At 42.3% G+C, this 19,634-nt stretch overlaps 1 protein-coding gene across 1 annotated transcript in view; it reads left to right on the top strand.

The window, feature by feature from the left end:
* The first annotated feature begins 76 nt into the window (after positions 1 to 76).
* The window catches only part of KDM2B (lysine demethylase 2B), a 101,396-nt gene continuing 81,838 nt past the window's right edge, over positions 77 to 19,634 (top strand). Inside the window, exons 1-5 of the mRNA XM_084297016.1 lie at positions 77 to 193; positions 756 to 894; positions 3,394 to 3,472; positions 10,044 to 10,090; positions 18,203 to 18,381. Coding sequence (XP_084153142.1) covers positions 140 to 193; positions 756 to 894; positions 3,394 to 3,472; positions 10,044 to 10,090; positions 18,203 to 18,381 — 498 coding nt within the window. The 5' untranslated portion in view covers positions 77 to 139. The remainder of the gene's footprint in view (positions 194 to 755; positions 895 to 3,393; positions 3,473 to 10,043; positions 10,091 to 18,202; positions 18,382 to 19,634) is intronic.

Below are 19,634 nucleotides of genomic sequence, written 5' to 3'. Positions count from 1 at the left end.
GCGCTGGTGCAAAATGACCAAACTTCGGGCGAGCCCCGGCCGGCTTTTGTTTGCCCTCCTCCCAGTTTGGGCCAAAAAAAAAAAAAAAAAAAAAAAGAAAAAGAAAAAATGCCGGAGAGGAGCTGTTGACAATTAAGTGATGAGACTCCCCCCCCAAAAAATGGAGGCAGAGAAAGACCCTGGAAGAAGACTGGTGTGTAGCCGGCTGCTGCCTCTTTCCTTTCTGCGCCTTTTCAGGGATTTTGCGGGATTGTTTGCGGAGGGGGCGCTGAGCCCGGGGAGGGGTCGGCATTGGGATTATTTGGGGTGTCCGTGGGCAGGGGTCGGTGGGACCCCGAAACCTACCTGGGGAGGGTCGGGGGGGGGGGGGGTGCAGTGCCTCGCCCCCCAGGCTTTGGGCTGAGCAGGGGGGGAGCAGCCGGCTCGCAGCGTTGCATAATGCGCCCTGCTTTGAAACCGCGCCTTCCGGCGTGGCTATGGAAACCCCGGGATTATGGAAATCCCCCAACCTGAGCGCTGGGCTCCGGGACGACCCCCCCTGAACCCCCCCCCGGGGTCTTCCCTTCCCCACGTGCGGCGCAACAACACCGGCACCGCCAGCAGCAGCGCCCCCGCTGCCCGCACCTGTGCCGGGGATGGAGAAGGTGCTGAGCGCCCCAAAGCTCGGGGAGGGTGCAGGGGGGGGCTCGGATACCGTGTGTGTGTGTCCCCCAACCCCGGTTCTGAGCGCTCTCCTCCCGCTTTGTGTTTTGCAGCGAGCCCTGGGAAGGAGGAGGTACGACGAGGACCTCTCGGACGTGGAGGAGATCGTCAGCGCCAGGAGCTTCGACCTGGAGGAGAAGCTGCGGAGCCGGGCGTACGGCGGGGACTTCGTGAGAGCCATGGACGGCCGAGGTACGGCCCCGACCCCCTCCTGTCCCCGCTGCTCGGGGCTGCAGCCCGGACCCCCCCCCCCCCCGCCGAGCGCTGCCCGCCCCGGGGATGCGGCTGCTGGGCTGCTGGTCCCCCCCTCTGACCCCTTGCTCTGGGAGCGGAGCCGAAACTCCGGGGGAGAAAAGGTCCCCATGCTCCCCTGGAGTTATTTTGGAGCGAGCTTCCTAAGCTCCTCTTAGGAAAGTTAATGTGGTGGAGAAATTAAATAGCTATCTTAGTTAGGAAGGTGTTTGTTTAGGAGATAAGCTCAACTCTGACCCCGCCACGCCACCGCCACCTTCCTCTAAACAAAACACAAACACCTATTTTTTATAGCTCAGAAATGTTAATTAATTTTCCAGAAAATGAGTGCGTTCTTCCCTCACTTTCCCAACACTCCAGTGGTTGTCACTGCTACACGCCAGCTCTAATAGAATCCACAGCTTCCCTGGCTCAGCAGCCCGAAAATCTTTGGGTAGCTTTCCACTTTCTGGGGAACTTGGAAATAAATGAGTGTCTTTTGTTATTTTGTTGTGGTCTGTGTCTGCTTTGTTCAACCCCAGGAGGGATTTAAATGCTTTGTTGGGGCATTATGAAGAATGGGTCTGCCTTCATAGTTGCTCTGGTTTTATTTTTGCTGTTGGTTTATTTTTCTATACATCTAGGAGATGAATTGAATTTAGGACAATGACAGTGTTTGGTAAGAAAAAAGTCAGGTTATATGAACACATGGAGCTGGTTGAGTGATATTTATTTTCCTTTCCATGGTCTTGTTTTTATTTTAATGATAACTCTTCTTTGATTTTATTTTTTTTTTCCCTGCCAGGATTGTGGGTTGGAGCTTTTCTTCATGATGCTGCAAAGCAGTGGTGTGATTTTGGGGGCTTGAATGCAGTTTGTCATACCTACTTGTTCTCTGGGCTGTTGGGCCATGCATCTGTTTCTGCTTCTTCTGCTGCTGTTGTTCCTGATGTTTGTTGACTCTGTCTTGAATGAGTGTCCTTAAAAATAAAGAAGCTTATAGTTTATTTGTTTAACTAAAAGCAGACTGCTTTTAAGGTGAATATGTATGAGAAATGAAGACTTATCTACTACAAAAATATTTAATTGGCATCTTAGTTAATTGGGGTATTAATTGCACTTATTTGCAGACTAGTTGAAATAAAGTTTCTGTAATGTTTTTGCAAAGGAGTAATCAGAGTGCTCTGCTTTGGTTACTCTAGGTAGGAATATTACATCTGCTCTTGTCATAATCATGAACTGAACGCAGGGAGGAAAAGGTTGTAAAAAGAGAGGGAAATCCATGTGTAGGCATGGGAGCTGAGCCTCTGTTCCCTCTACTTTTTGCACTGTGAGTCTTTGTAGTAGAGAAGCATTACCAATACACAAGCTTGAGCCTATTCTCGTACTACCCCAGGTAGCACAAGCACTGGTGGCTAAATTTGAAGAAGTTAAACTACTGGGGTGTACCTGACTCCGAGACATGAAACGTACTATGGTCTTGGCAGTGCCATAGTTTACCTGCTGAAGATTCAAAGATTATTTTCCATTTTGAATGTCTTTAAAAGTCACTTTCCTGTAAGAAAGGAGAAAAGACAGAATGTGGCCGCTGTAAAATTCTTTTCCTTTCCGCGGCCAAATGCTCCAAGTGGACCGTGGGGTTTTGCAGGCACTGCTCATCCCAATCGCTGCCTTGTAACTTTCTAATCCCCAAATCACCACTATGGTATCAGACTACAGCATAAAGAAATCCCCAAGGAAGGCCACATCTGTGCGAAGCAACCAGGTGATGCTGGTCAGCGTTAATATACCAAACTTGTGTTTAATTTCCAGTTTGCTTGGGTGCTATTCTGTGACTGCCTCAGCAAAACTATTCAATTTCCCCACCTCCCCAAGTGCCAGCAGCTGTATAAGATTTCCGTATATTGGCTCCTGCAGTTAGGTTTCTGATTAATTACGAAAATGTCATCTGTGGAAAGTAATAATAACCCTGGCATAAGAAGACGTGTTCACAGAATCAGAACTTTGTGCTGTGTTCAAATAATGCTCACAACTTTTCCCCTAAATAAAAATGTAAAGCCTGAAATGTATAATGTAGAAACTGAAGTTTAAACTACTTATTTGCCACCAAAGTGCTAGGCTGATTCCCAGTAATTTTGTTAGGATTAGTTTTTAACTGTTAATTTGGTACTTCATTACAACCTGGGTGTTTCACGCCAGAGCTTAATTGACAAACTGACTGGATTCTATTTGATATGCATCAGTGAACAGGAAAAATAGAGAGCAGCTGGGAGAGTATTGTCTGTCATTTGGTTTCCGGTTTGGACCTAAAATATGCGTTCTCTTTATATTTTTCTTTAAGTGATGGTGGAGGTCTCTGGTGAGCAAAGGCAAATGGGGAGTGTTTTGAGAGAATGTAATGTGAGGTGCCAATGCCATTGTAATTGATTTTGGATTCTTTTTAATTCCTTATCCACACAGATTTTACTTTTGAGTACGTGCAAAGAGAAGCTCTCAGAGTTCCCCTTATCTTCAGAAATAAGGATGGACTGGGAATTAAGTAAGTTACAACCAAATATTGACGATGAATAGATATTTTTTTTTTTTTTATAAAATAACTATTATGCTTTGCACTTGTATGTGATATCTCTTGATTATCTCAAATGTATTACAGTTAGTAAAACTGTCAGCACCCCTGAGAAGGGCAATGTTTATTTCCCACCTATAAACAAGCAGATAATGAGTTCTATAAAATTTAGGTGTACCCAGTGTGGTTCTACACAATCAAAAATAAACCAGTGATAAAAGTTAGGAATAAAATTCAAATGTTCTTCCTTCCGTTTCATGTTGTAATGACAGAACGACGTCCCTTCAGTTTTTGACTTCTCACTTGTTTTCTGCGTTACAGGTGGAAAGTCAAACGGTGCTTGTCTTTTTCTGTGATAATCATATCTCTTCCAAATGTTACTGCTTTATAAATATTTAATAGCGTCTCATTAAAATGTGGTATTATTAGAGTCTTTTTGAGGTTGCATTTTGTTAATATCCAGTCATAAAGAATTTGATATTTTAATAAGTGACTCCTGTAAGGTGTTTTTTTTTTTTTTTCATAAAAGTGACAAGGTCTAAGAGAAATACTAAAATGATGTACTTAATCAGTCTCTCAATCTAGAGTTTGGATAAATGTCCTTTGGCGCTTCTGGAAATTTTGACTGTGTAACTGATTATATCTGAAGGATAGAAAATTAATTTTGTGAAAGAACAATTACTCACTTTCAGCTGGAACACCTCAAAGTCTGGTGAACTGAGTCCCAACTATTTAATAACTGGATGTTAACAACTTCAAGCCGCCTCAGTGTAACTTAAGGAGAGGGAGAAAGAAGGAAATAGGGTTTGTGGTATAAGGCAAGGGCATGTCTTCTTACTATAAGAGAAAATAGGAGCCACTGTGATCCTTCTGCTGTAATAAAACAGTTTTATGTGTTGAACTCTGAACGAGGAGTGCTTAATAGGTACTCAATAGTAATTACAGTAAGTGTTATTTGGTTGTACCATGATGTTGTATTGGAATATTTTTTCCTTTGGTTACTAAGCCTAGCTGTTTCTCTGTTTAGCACTGGATGCTCAGTCTAGTTTCTTGTTTAAAAAAAAAAATATTGCAGACATTAAGATACCATCTCTTTGTTTGTTTCCCATTGGAATGTTTTTTTTTTTTTTCTGCTGTGTGAAGAGCTTCTGTTTTTCTGACTTCCTTTTGGCTTCTCGGCTGGGCTTGGCAGTGAGTTGTTTTTTTGTTGTTGTTGATGATTGTTGCTGCTTTGGTCAGTATGTTTCTTCACCTGATGCTCCTCTTGGAGGAGCAGTTTGAAGGACACATCTACTGTGGAAAATCATATCTGAGAAAACTGATCTCTCTATGTGCATTGGTTTTAGTCTGCTGCTGCTAAAGGACAGGTGGTAGAAGCTTCAAGAACTTCTTTCGGAGGAAGCCACAAGCTTCTGTGAAACTAGGGAGTGGTTGGGAACCAGAGGTAGTGCGATTTGTTCTCAGGTCTGCACGGAGCACTGGCTCTGGCATCTCCCAGGCAAGCTTTGTCTCTGCACTGGCCTACCAGTTGATGTGTCCCTGTTGGTATGTATGGCTGCAGGGATTCTGAAGCTGACAGATGAGCAAGAGAGATGTTGAGCACCATCTGTGAGCCTTAGTTCTCCACCAGCCTCAAATCAAGCACCCGTTCTTTAGTCATGTTTGACTGAAGCAATGGGGTCACTGAATGTGATTTCCCTTTTGCTCAGGATTCTGCCTGCATCTTGAGAGTGGCTTGGGAAAACTTGTGGACCTGGAAGTTACCTACAAAGTTACCTTGTTTCTCAACATCTGTAACCTCAAGATATACTATCTATCTGTTTCTTCTTGATAGCTCACTATTCAGGATTCTGTAATGAGGCAATTCCACCTCAGACATTTCAACATCCCAGTCTCGGCTCACGTCGTCATTGGCTTCCCTACTATTTTGGTGTCCAAAGTCTGGAGAGCTGCCACCTGGTGCTCCCGTCCACATCCAGCTAGCAGGATGCTTTCACTGAAGCATCATAGCATGATTCTGATTTTTGGGGAGAAGTCTTTGGTCTTTCTTGATGTAGGAGTTCAGAGACTCCTCAAAGTAATCAGGTCTTGTAATCTTTTTTTTTTTTTTTTTTTTTTTTTTTCCACGTGTTGGCTTGCTTTTCTTCAAGATGTGTTATTTTTAGATGTGGTCAAAGTCAGTCTTCCCGTTCCTCTTCCTGGAAGTCATCAGGAATTGTTGTTAAGACCTTGAAGAAGTGAGGGCTTTGGCTGTGTACCTGTCCCTTCTGTGGTCATACCCAAGGTGTATGGACAGGCCAGCTTACAGGTGTATTTTGCTGAGATACAAAAATGGCCTTGCTCAAATGCTTGTGCAGGCACATACACAGCATGAATGTATGTGTAGGTGTTCAATCCTCAAAGATGACCACTGAAAATAAACTACCTGTCCTTGTAAATGTTTTCAAAGCAGTCCAATAAATAGCAGTTCTAGAAAATGTGCTGGAGGTGAAGAAGTTACAGGACCATGTGCAGCATCACTTTCCATTTTTCAGCTGGAGTTTTGCAGGTCTGGCAGTTAAAATAATACATCTTTGGACTTCTGAACTGTGAGAAGATGGGAGAGGAATAAATACTAAGCCACAGTAGGAGTTTTGGAGTCACTTTCCTGACTGTCACACTGCTTTGGAGGGTGAAGGAGCTTCAGTTTGCTGTGATGAGCTTAAAATAGTTTCAGCAGCCAGGCTAATTCTGTAGCCAGAATTCACTGCTGGAGAAGAAAGAATAGGTGTGCTGATGCTTTTTTAAGGCTATTTTTGATCAATTAGTATGTGGACAAAAGTAAGAGCAAACTTATCTGATACACGAGCTTTGGATGGATCCTGCATGGGATAAGTGGGATTCTCCATTTAACAGTCAGTTGGTTGAATTGGTTTTATATTTCTGTTCTCTTCTGAGTCATTGACTACCTGGCTGCTCTGGGGGATTAAAATGTTAGAATTTGTAGATCAGTAATCTCGTATAGGACATTCATGTTCTGTTCTTTTTTTTTTTTTTTTTTTTTTACTGAAATGAGCATGAATTATTAGTCTGAAATGATGTTGTAAAGGAATTTCACACGCTTGGGTGTAAATGCCACTAGAGTGAGAGAAGGCTGGAAATGCGATTTATGTGTATTTTAAATGAGAGGAGTGAAATGCATGAGCAGTCTTTCCTATTTGACACTTGGCAGGATAACATGATTTAATTTTATTTACAGTTCCACTTCTTACATGTATCTATCAAGGATAGCTGGCACGCAATATATACCTTATGTGGATATGCAGATCCATCATTACTGCGTGCATTGTATTCCAGCGAGATCAAAATAGCATCGACACCTGCCTGAGTAGCTGATCTGAAACCTTTAGTCTCATTATCCTGACATTTGCTGCTTGAAATAACGAGTGTCACAGTCTGCCATCTTCCATCACTAGGACGAGACTGAGTAGTTTGCCTTGGGATTTGAGTCGTTTGCTGATGAAACTCCAGAACCTTATGTTCTGCTGCAGGCTCTGGAGGAAATCATGCTTTCGTGGGTCTTGTCCAGCAGTGCTGTTGTTTGTCCAGAGAAGGATGTGCTCGTCATATGTGGTGGATTAAGTGATCCATGTATGTGTAGGGCAACTTTTGAGATTCAGTGGTCTATAAAATCTACACTATAAGATGATTTTTACATTTCTGATGTTTTGATTAGCTGATGATATGTGCTTCCACTTGTTTGCTGTTAAGCAGTCAGCTTGCATGTCTGTGGCTGGCAAATGTACAAAGCCTCGCTGAACAGTTTGGTTACTGTGATTGGAGGCACTCTGAAATGGCACGAAATAAGATGAATGAGGAAAAAATATAATGAAACTTTGAAAATTGCTTTCAAGTATATTTTTTAACCATTATGAGATGTTACTTGTATGGCTATCAGCAGAAAGGTCCACCTGTGATCTATTAGCAAAAGATAATTTGTATCTCTCAGAGTTTTTTGGCTGTTTCTATTCTTGTAACTCAGAGGGAGAACTCAGTTTGAGAAGATGTTGTCTCTCCTGTCTGAACAGCAGTCATCTTACGTTGTACTGTGGTTAATCAGATGGGTATGCTATCCAGAGCTCATCCTAGTAAGGACTTGAATAGGAGACTTCTAGTAAATCTTTAAACTCTCAATAAAATGCAAGTTTGCACCACTGCACGGTAAGATGTTTGCATTTTCTGTTTGCGGTAGCATGGTTTGCGTGTAACAGAATGCTGAAAGTCTCCTCAAATGCAGTTAAGTAGAAATCTCCAGGAGCGTGTTTGTGTACATGGAGAAGTGGGTAATTTTGCTTCTGAACCTCAAGGCTACAGTTTCTCCCACAGCTTCAGGTAGGTGTAATTGTTTCTGGTTGCTTTAAGTCAGTGGGTAGTTTGCCATATTGCATTGTTCTACCCCAAATGGTATATTTTGGCATAAAGTCAAGGCACCCTGCTATACTACTCTTCACAACTATTTTTTTGACGTGAAATCTTTGGAAGCATTTACAGGCTTTTTTACATGAGATTAATTTGCCTGAACCTTGCATAACAGTGAGAAGCAAATATCTGCTCAGTTCTGCCTTGTTGGTGATTTGGATTTATGTGCAGAAAAACAAATGAGCTAATACTTACCGATTAGTATAGGACTGGTGACAGTCAAAAAAAAAATATTCTGCCATTACAGAGCAGTAGCAAAGCAGCCCTAATTGTATAATAGTGAGTGTGGCAGTTATGCTGAGCGAGTCTGGAGATGAAGTAGTACAGTCATTTGTGGTCTCAGCAGCCAGCAGAATTGGTTTGAATCAAAGCTGGACCTCTCAAGGTAACCCAGCTACAAAATGGGTTCTTGTACTTGAAACCTGCTGTGTTCAAGCCTGAAATCCTTCCCTTGGTGTTCCTTTTCTCTAAAGTATGATACATCCTGAGACTGCAGAGGAAAAAACAAGGATATGCCAGGTGTGCTCTCCAAAGAGCTAAACAAGTAATTTTACTGTTAGGGAGGATTGTATTCTTCCAGTCTGGGTAAAGTTTATTGTCAGCTGCCGCTGGAGCTCTCAGAGTAGATTTGTTTGTATGCATCTGGGGTTGTTCTCTCTTTTGGTTCTTGAATTTTATTTTGATTTCTACAGATGTGAAAAAGATTGCCCATCTATGCATCTGACATAAAATAAAGGCAAGCTTCGGTATTTGAACATAAGCCTGGCATATTCATATTGCCTCCAAATAGTTCCTTCTTCCCCTACCTCTGCCTTCCTAGTGCTTGGATAAAAAGATGAGCCCTGAGTGAACCCTGAAGGTCAGTGGATTCAGGCTGTTTCCTTCTGGCAAGGGAGTGAATTCCAAAGCTGGGGGGCTCTCGCAGCTAAATGCAAAGATGTGAGGGTGGGCAGAGACCTAACAAAAGATATTGTCCATCCTCTGCATCCCACCAGAGGAAGGTGATAAGGGTAAAAGTGAGCGAGCAAACAAGATCTGGCAAATAGTTCTCAAGGTGCATGCATGACACTAAGTGTATTTTTTAACTTTACCTTTCAGTGTTTTCTTAGTAGTAAAAACTCTAAATAAAAGCTTGCACATAGGCTCTATAATTCTGATTTCTAACTGAATTGTACTGGAAGTACTTGATACTAGAAGCAAGCTGTTTATCTTCCACCCACGGCAGCAGGGCAGAGCACCTAGCTGGCACTTCCCACAGGGCTGTTTCTCATTACAATTCCTTCCTCAGCTTTTGTGTTATGTGAAGTTTGAACTACCCTCATTAAGATGAAGTCAATCAACTTTAAAACCCCACTACTGTTTTTGTATTCTTTTTCCATCCAGTCTATGGGTTGCAGACTTCTACTCTCGTCCTGACACTTAAAATTCACTCACTTGATGTACATGAAACTCTAAGACATTGCCTGTGTTAGAAGTGATCATATAATATCAACGAACCAATTATGTTTCCATTTAATTTAGCTCTGAATTAGCCCCAGCTGAATAGAACAGCAACTTCCCTACCCAACAAATACAGCTGGGCTGTCTTCTATCAGGAGAGGAGGTTTGGAATAGTCATTAAAACAAAGGCTTCAGTTCATTATTTTCGATGCCTTACTATGATGATGTGACTTTGAACAAATTGGTTTACCCTTCCATGCCTCAGTTTGTGTCCGCTGGCAGACTTAAGGAATATATTTGAGGCATGGTGAGTTGCCTAGCAGAAACGAGTCATAAAGGTTTGGGATTTCACTGAAATCACCCCAACCCCTTCCCATTCATCTCACTCCAGTGCTGCCAGTGTGCTTGAAAAGACACCTCTCCTCATTCGTTATGAGTAGGGAAACCTTCATACGTTTGCCAGTACAAGGATGTTGTGTGCCTTTAGAACTTGCACTGTCCATGCTTCAGTGAGGCCTTGCTTGATTCCACCTACTGCATAATGGACAAAGAACACTATACATTTATTTCTCTTTTATTATGGTAACGAATGTGTAACCATACTTATCCTGACAGTATTTAACATTGCTTTCTTTGCTAATTACAGAATGCCTGACCCGGATTTCACCGTCAGAGATGTGAAGCTATTAGTGGGTAAGTTATTTTGAATGCACTGGATTAACTCTATACAGAGCAGAATTGCTTTGAAATACTTGCCCAGTTGTGTTTGTGGACATTTGTGATAACTTTCGGAATCTGGAAGAAGGCACGGAGAAGCAATTTGTAAATTAAAAAGGCTGGGGGAAACCCTAATTAGTAGTTGTGCTGACCATGCTCTGATCTCATGCTGGATAATTGGCCATCTGAAGGAGAGTGAATGCTTTTGCTCTTCTTAACAGGTGTCCTAAATATACTTTTGTGATCTTGGAAAGCAGCAGTTGCATTGATCGAGTTCCTTTTTTTGAATCTGGTGTAGAGCATCTGTTTGTAAAAGGTCTGATGGGAGCCCCATCACCTTTTGCTTGTGCTCTCCTCAGACTTTATCAGTGTCAGGCCAGGTCAGCGCGTGGAGGAAGGGTTGCTGAGAGACTGAGCACAAAGCTTTGCAAACTGTCTGTCTTTGATAAGACACAAAACAGAGGAGTGGTGACTGCAATCATCAAACGTTTCCTAGCAATTTTGGCAAAAGAAAAAAATTTAAGGAAAGCTACATTTTGAGTAGGAGATTACACAGTATGTTTCTCTGAAATCTCCTTTTACTTAAGATGGATGTGTTATTTATGCTTGCTCTGGAATCATTACAGAAAAGTGATGCTGCACTCTGCTAAGTCATCACCGTGAAGCTAGCTGAGCTCTGGAGTTGTTAGCTGCAGTCCTTCAGAGACATTTAACTGCATTCTTGTTACTTAGAATTTATTGTTATTTGCTTCCATTTTAACAGGAGGTAGTCTTTTAAACTAGTCCAGTTACTGCATTCTGAAAGAAGAATTTTTGAAAATTACTCTTGAGTTTAATAATCAATAGGGATATTGAGTCTGGGAAAGCTGTAGTTAAGAAAAACAAAGGAGAGGAACTTCTGCTGCATTTCTGCTGGCTGGGGTTATCTGTGGAAGAGAGGTTATCTCCAATAACCTTCCTTCACAAACAAAACTTGGCAATGTTGCTTAATTTATGGTCATTTTATAGGGCCTGGAAAATACCTCTCTGGGAGAAAATGTCAAAGTGATGTGGGAAGTGCTTATTTAGTAGCATTTCTGTTGGTCAATCTGCAGTTAAATTAGGAAATAACACGAGGGTATCGGAAGTTCTAACTTTTATGGCTTTTCTAAATACCTGCGTGTGCACGTTTGTAGATACTGAATACCTCTCCTTGCTGTGGGGAAGCCTGGTGCATGGCCCTCGTATGCAATTTTCTGTGGATTTGCTCCATAGCTGATAAGCTGCCATTTCTGTTTCTGAAACTGCCGGAGCTGAGGCTCTGAGATGTTTTGGAACGGCGTCGTGTTGCATAACAGCGCTGTTTTTCCTGTGTAACAGTCAAAGTGTGGGAGTTGCATTTCCTCAAGATTGATGTCCCCTGAAATATTAGGGGGTGGAGATTCCTGTGTACATGGCCAGCAAAGCAGGAGGATATTTATAAATAAAATTAGATTTATGAAACAATGGAGCAGAAATAACAATCATAATTAACTTTTAGATTAAATTAAATGTAAAAGTGTGCTGTTTCTCACAGCTGGTTCAGCAATCCATCCGTATGGTCTGGGCCAGATACTGCACGTCATTCTTTTTTTTTTTGTACTGTGTTTGGACAAACTCCATTTGGAGTCATTGTACTGAGCCTGTAATTTGGGCCATAACATTGTCACCTGCTGGTTTTTATATTTTGAATACAGTTGATGACTTCTGGCATCACAGGTGGAAACTTCTGTTTGTTTGTGTTTTTGTTTTTTTTAAAGTCTAAAATATTTGGGGAATCGACTCTAAGTTATACCTTAAAAAAAAAAAAAAGGTTATTATGGGTTATCATCAGTCACTGTGGAGTTTGTGCTATATGCAACTGTCACATTGAGACTGAGAGCAAATGGGTGCAATTCCCATCTCTAATTTCTGGATTATGGACTAATGACTTCAGGAAACACTGGTGAACAACCTTCATAGTGCGTATCATTGATCGTTTTTTCCCCCCTACTTTTACCTTAATATATGTGTTGCACTCACCTTGTAATGTTCAAGTAAAGCAGGTGAAAAATTCTTTATTTTATTAATATCTCCCATGACCATTGCTGCGTTTTTGGCAGACTCCTCAGATATGGACCACCAGGTGGCTGTGTTTCTGAAATACAGGGTTTTCAAAAGTTTTTCAAAGCCTTGCTGAACCTGGAAGTGGAATTTGTGTTTTGCAAATGTGGAGTGATCATAGCTGTGTTTGAATGTGTGGGAGTTGATGGAGAACATAGCTTGAAGAATGTTGTGTTCTGCGTAAACTTGTTAGTGTTTATTTTTAAGTGCTCATCATAATAGTATGCTGCTGCTATTTCAACTTATCCTTTGTTCTCTTTTCTTCTTAGAATCGGGTAAGTACATTTGCTACAGAACCTATTAAAGAGGTGGTGTTTTTTTTTTTGTTTGTTTTTTTCAAAGCACAAATTCCAGAGGAAGGTACTTAGCTTTTGGTCTCAACTTTTTTTCCTCAAATCTCACAATAATCACATTATGAATAGAAAGTATCAGCTTGGGCACCTGTAAGTCACAAGGACTTATGACATTTGGTAGCCTAGATTCTTAAATTTCACTTCGAAAACTCTAGTCTGTAGCAATAACAGGGAGGAAGAACAATAGTGATTTTTCTTTTGTTTGCTCTTTGTATTTAATTGAGCACAGGTGTCCTCTTTTAAATTTAATCAGACTTCCAAAGAAACTACCATTACTTGTTGGCATTTTGTTTTGGTTTACTTTCATTGTTTAAAAATGCGGATACCAGCTGTTACTTAGTTTGATAATGTTTATGACCAGTGTGTTAGCACCCATGTATAGTGTGCACGGACAAAACACTCTTCCTGTACAGTAGCTTTGCTTTAAAGAACAAACACTTGAAACTGCACAGTTGGGATAATAGTTACAACGAGACACCTACCTGATATGAAAATTATCCAGCGTATTCTCGCAACCTGAAACAATGGACTCATTTCAGCCGTTGGAATTTGTCTCATCTGTGAAATGGCTTTGAGCCAAGAACACAAAGGGAGAAGAGCAAAGGAATTACTGGCCTACTTAGGGACTTGAGACAACCCTTGAAAGAAGGAGACCTCTGTTGTAATTTAATAACAACTAGGCTTTATAATTTAGTTTTCTAAGGTAGATCTGATTACCCGTTCTGAAGAACATAATGTCGTTATCTCTTCATAAGTTGACTTAAAGTTTGACAGTCGTTGGCCCTCCTAACATCTCCTTAAACATCTACCCCATCTGTACTAAATGTTTGAGTGTTATTGTGCCAGTCTTGTTTTCACTCTTGGCATGCCATGCTGGCATATTGTGATGCTAGTAAATGCACAGGGCTACTTAAAGAACAAGTGCACAGCAGTATCTAGTTACATATTAAATATTTTTACTTAATTCCAAAAATCTTGCACACTTGCAGTTGTTTTTAGATCTGCATTGTATCTTCATGTCCTTTTGTATTGGAGACTTTGTGCCTTTTTTTTTCTTCCTTTCATATTCTACTCCCTTGTTTAAAAGGCTTCTAGAAGTTCAGAGAACTTAACGTTGTGGTGCTAGGCTGGAGCAGTCCCCTTGTAGGCGTAGCTTTGTGTGCCAGAATCTCCCCTCGTCTCCAAAGCTGGGCTTGCAATCCAGGCTACTGACAAAAGGGGTGATTTCAACACATGCTGAGGATTTTAAGCAGGGGGGAAGACTTTCAGTTATTGTGATCCCTGAGCTGAAGAGGTTAAAGTTGTGACCACAGCGGTCACTTCTGTAGGATCAGCAGCATTGTTGTGTGGAATTCACCGTGCACAGCCAGGCATTGTGTCTGTGGGAGCAGTGCAAGTACAAGACTTAGGCTGTTCATGGGGTGGTCTAACAACTCACAAACTTTTTTTTTTTTTTTTAATTAACTCACTAAGAGTTTATTAATAGAATTTAAAAAATAAGTATGGGAGTAGCAAAGAACATGCAATCAGTCATGAATTTTGCTATTAAAATCTGGCGTAGACTGAAGTGGGCCATAATGCTTATGTGGATGGAAGATGTTTGGTTCCCTTCATTTAGTTGCTTTGTTCTCCTCACAAGCTGTGGTGAAAAGCTTTGGAACTTTTAACTTGTATAAGGATCCAAGGAAAGCAGCAAAGCTCTTAATTGTGATAAAAATTTGTGCGAGATTTTCTGGAGATAGAAACTTGTCCCTTCAATTCCTGTGCTGTGCCCCTGCCAGACCATCACGTTGTCAGCCAGGCCAGCATCTAGCTTCTGCTGCTGCTGCCCAGCATGTGCCCTGGTACAGCATCTCTATCCCCTGTGCTGCCCGTTGGCACTGCATCAAACAACACATTTTTTTGGCCTTGCCAATTAAACAGCTCTAAATTGGTGTCCTGTGCTTCTCTTTCTTCACTCCCTACTTGCTGGCCCGAGCTTTGCTCTTTCTTGCAGTGAGCTTCACAAAGCTGAACCGGTAGAAACCTAACCCAGCTTTCCTCCTCCCTCACGGAGATGGGGAGGAACTTCCTATTTTTCTTCTTTTTTCCTCTGGTTTAGCTCCTGTCACTAACTGGTGCCGGGCTAAAACACAATGGGTGCAGCCAACTGCCTCGGTGGGGAGCATCCCCCGAGTGCCTGCAGTGAGCCTTGATCCCCGGACTTCTGGGCAGTAGAATAAACAAGAAGATGGCATTTGATGTTCTCTTCCTATGTTTTTTTTTTTTTTTTTTTTTAATCGCTGTTGTTCTTAGAAATAAAAGTGAAATATTATAACACCGGCCTATGTTTAGCATGTCCGCTGACTTGCCATTTTGGAAGTCAAACTGTCTCTATTTTTAGAGCTGAGCTTCCTGTTTGATCTCCCTTTAAGGTTGTCCTTTGCCTAACACAGTAAACCTCTCTGTATAAAGAGAGAAAAATGTCAGCTAAACTGGGATAGTTTTGCTAAAAACAGTCCTGTTTGTGTCCAGATATAAACAGCAGTAAATCCACTTTGAATGAATGTTAAAATAAAAATTAAATCTCTAAAGTGTGGTGTCCTGAGCCCTCACGGGATGCGCTGGGTGGGAGGACTGAGCTGGGGGCGCAGGGCAGCCACGTGCAGGCCTCTGAGCTGGACCCTTATTTCCCTTTGTTCTTCTGTGCCCTCTGGTGGATCTCAGAGCCGTGGTACGTGTTTCTTTTAACTTAAATTGTGTTTATGCTGGTTCTGAAACGTGGCGAAGGCCGTTAATAGCTCCATTCGAGCAAGGGCTCCCTGCTCAGCTTCCCATCCCTCCCAAGCTAGTAAAGCTTTCCGATTTCCTAGGGCTCTGTCCCTTATTGTTCAAGTTTGGCTCCTGGTTGTAGATAGCAAAGGGCATCCCTTAATCAATTCTATCACGAAGGGTTAAAATAATTGATGAAACCTACTTCTAGAGTAGCTCTGCCCAATTGATTTTACTTCCCAGCTTGCACCTCTGCAACTGATTCTTCCTGCTTTTGTCTGTGCCTCTTGTCAAAGATGGCACCTAGCTTGTCTCTTGGTTACTGGCTGTGATCCTTTGGGATTCACTTGTGCTTGATGAGTAAGCTGCTTCAGGGGAGGGAGATGTTTCTTCTCTAGGCAGTAAATCCACTCTAGTGAACCCTGGCATCGCCACTTCAACTCTGAGTCACATCAGCTGCAGCAGAGGAACTGCCACCCCTTAATCCCACACCATCCGGACCCTCCACAGCCAAGAAAAACCCTGGAGAGCCAAGGATGGGGCTGGTGATGTGCTGGAGCTTTCCATGGCAGCAGCAAGAGGTGCCCTTTGCTAGCTGCAGATCCGTGTGCGTGTGCTGAGGCGAGGAATACAGCCCCTGTGAGGGCAAGAGGCTGCCAGGGTCACTGAGCTGCTGGGACTCCATGGGCAGCATTGGGCTTGGTCAGGATATTTAAGAAATGGCTAACAGAGATGGTGCATCACATAAAATGTGTGCAGACTGTCGGAAAGCCAGCCTGAACTGAGATCTCACAGCCTCTGTGTGCTCCTTTCCCTCGTTCTTCACCTGCCTCCCCTTCTGGATGATATTTAACCTTCTCCTAGGGGTAGGAAATAGAAGAAATAGAAACGTCTGAATATTTTCAGGAGAGAAGAAGCTGGCGGTAAGCCAGAACTGCTGGGAAGTGGGCAGTGAGCATGAGGTTGTTAACCTGTAATTACAGGTCTCAGATTTTGCAAGCGGTGCTCCAGGACTCATTATGCACGGGCTTGTTTGATAGTACTGTGGCTTAAGAGAAAAACATCCCCTCAAATTGCTCTTTAATTTGGAAGTCAAGAGACTTCCAATTCAAACCTTAGCTCTTCTGCTTGTAATTGATAATCGGGCACGTTTAACAAACCTGTTATTGAACTGGGCCCCGTATTTTTAATTCATCAGGTAACTGCTGATTTTTCTTTCAGAAAGGATAATTGAGAGGCTGTACAAGGTCGTCTCCAGCAAGGCTGAGATCAAACCTACACTGTACTATGGCAGATCCCAGACTCACAGCCCTTCAAATACAATTTTTCAGTACCAGTGTGCTTAACCCCTCTGGGCTGTAGCCCCTGCTTTAATCCCCTAGCCATGGAAGCGAGAAATCAGGCAGTGTCTAATTCCGGGCCTGTTTAACAGGGCTTTGCTGCAGTTGGTAATTTGTTGAGTAGAAAACAGACTTTCTCCCTAGGTAGTAAAGCTTAAAAAGTTAAAACAAACAAACAAAACCCAACCAACAAACAAAAGCTAGATTTAATGTGCCTTGTTTCAAGCACAATACCGAATGTAAGGATTCTTCTGCTTTTTCAGACATAACAGAACTTTCTCCCCATCCTGCCTCAAGGTGGCAACACTAGGTACAGTCCTGAGCTCAGACCGAGGAATCAGCTCCTGTTGCAGCAGTGTTGCAGCACAGTTTGAGTGACAGGCCAGTGGGGCTCTTCCAGATTTACGCTGTATATATATTTTTTTTGATTACAAAGCTTTATGGTCTTGAGTTCCTTTCCAGAATCGTTATCACATCTGTCACTGTCATTGCTATCACTGGCTAAGGATGGTTAATGGAGTGATGAAATCCAAGCTATCATTCTTGCTGAAATACTGTTCCCATGCACACAATAGGCCAGGTGCTGTAACTGTTAATAATTCCCTCTGACGGCATAATGTAGCTCCCCCAATTTTGTTTTAACATTATTTAGAGTTATTTCTTCAGCAATGAAAATTGGTTTGGAGTGATTTTTTTTGGAAGTGTCGGGAGTTTGTTTGCTGGAATCCTCTCCTGGAACTGAGGCGGGTCTCTCATAGGCTGCCGTTTGCTCACACGTGAATGAACTGCTAGTTAAGATAATGAAATTTCTGGGAGAGGTGAAACCTTCCAGTTGGCCAAAGAGAAGATTGTGGATTAATCTGTGTAAAGCTGAAGGCTCGCCTAAAACTGCTGTTCAACATTCTGGTGCTAATGAGGCTTGTCTGTCTGCCACTCAAGAAGCTGGAAGGATGTCCTGTAGTTCTTGGTTGGAGATCCAAAGTGGGGGCTCCCTCATGCAAGGCATTTACTGCTTTCAACTCCACCACCAACAACTGGAATCAAGAATATTCGGCAATCTGTATGAGGTGTTCAGCAGTTGATAGCATCCAGTTTTGCAAGGTAGTTTGCTCTTTATGGATAATTTTTGTACACGAGCAAAAGCATCTTGAGCATATGGATGTTTAGAAAATTGCAGAGTATGATTTGGAGAGCTGTTTGCCTTGCATGCCCCCTGCTACCATTTTATATCAGCTCTTCATAGATTTTAATGTACTTCTGCTCGTGCCGTCTATGTAAAGGAGAGAACTACTCTCTCCACCTCTCCGAAGTGGACTCACCAGGTGACTTGCTCAGTGTCATACTCGGCACGCAGCCCGGTTCCAGGTTAGTTCCCTGCTGACCGTTTGAGCCGCTCTGGACTCGTGGAGGGTCTGATGGTGATCTCTTGTCCTCTAATAGCAGTTTCCCTGCAGTTGTTGAGAATTTACCCATTGAAAGCGAAGCAAAGACAAACGTTCAGGAGTGTTTCTGTCCGTTTGCAGGAAGCCGACGGATAGTGGATGTGATGGATGTGAACACGCAGAAAGGTGTCGAAATGAGCATGTCTCAATTTGTGAGGTACTACGAAACACCGGAGGCCCAGCGTGAAAAACTCTACAACGTCATCAGCCTGGAGTTCAGTCACACGAAGCTGGAGAACATCGTCAAGCGCCCCAATGTGGTAAGGGATCCCGTGGGGACAGTGTTTGTTTTCAGCTTCTTCCCAGTCACCAGTTGCTTTGTGAGAAATAAAGCGTGGAGTTGTGGGATGAGCACTTGAGACAAAGTGAGATGAAGCACCTGCAACTCTTGCCCATTCAGGATTGCGCTTTTACCTAATAGGAAGCCGGTCTCCTTGACAGTGGAACTTAAATTACATGAATTAGGTACCTGGTGAGCTCTTAATCATGCAATTTGTACAGATACGCAGTTCTTCTGGAGGTATTTAGGGGGAATTGCAAAATTAAATACCTGTCTGTTGTCTTTGGTGTTCATGTGTAAAGGTAGCCTAATCCAAAATAACAGTAGAACTTTTTTTTTTTTTTTTTTTTTTTTTTTTAAACTCCTAGCTTTATATTTTACATTTATTTGTGTGCATTTTAGAAAGGTGGAGCGCTCTTGTGACTTTATTACCCGATGGAGTCACCGGCAGTGACACCATGATCTTTATTAATAAGATCATTTCATTTATCACTAAAACATGGCCATGTGTGGGTGAGGATGAGAGTGTCAGCTCAGTAGTACACAGTGATGCAGCGGAGGAATTGGCGTTGGAGGTTTCAAAGTGTCTTCTCAGGACACTTGGCAGAGAATTTGGATATCAGTCCTGGTTGTTCAGAGGACAAAGGAACTTCTCAAAGCAGAATGAGTGCTGCTCCTTCCCTTTCAGTCTGCTCCTAGTACTAGACGATCAAGGTGCTGCTGGGTTTGAAACTGTAGCTCTATGATGCTTTTTTTTCAAACACTTTTCTCATTTCTAAATGTTGTTCTAGTTACACCAGCAGGTTTTTTTCACTGGGGACATCTCTTGCCTATGCAAACAGTATAAACACCACACTTGTGCCTGAACAAATCAAAAATAGACGGCAGCTTTAATCACTGATTTCTGGATGTAATTCTGAAGTAGGCTTTTGTGTTCTGTTACGCACATATCACAACTTGAATATTAAGCACATATTTAGAAGTTTGGGCAGGTTTTTGTTGTCATTCAGACACCAGCAGGCAGTTTGGAGGTGCTCTGGGGAGTTTATGGTGTTGAGCTGATCCTAGTTTTTCCAAGCACATCATGCTCACTGAGCTTTTAGAACATCTGTGCAAATTTCCTGGGTGTTCAGGACTGAAAAATGCAGTTAGGTAGCTGTTACCACGTGGAAATGAATATCTCATGTCTATTTAATATGGCCTGAGTGCACAGTGGTTTGTAAAAGCAGCAAT

The sequence above is a fragment of the Netta rufina genome, assembly GCF_964035555.1.
Source record: "Netta rufina genome assembly, chromosome: 17".
NCBI lineage: Eukaryota > Metazoa > Chordata > Aves > Anseriformes > Anatidae > Netta > Netta rufina.
Note: the sequence above shows the minus strand (reverse complement) of the source record. Positions and strands in the feature narration are given on the sequence as shown.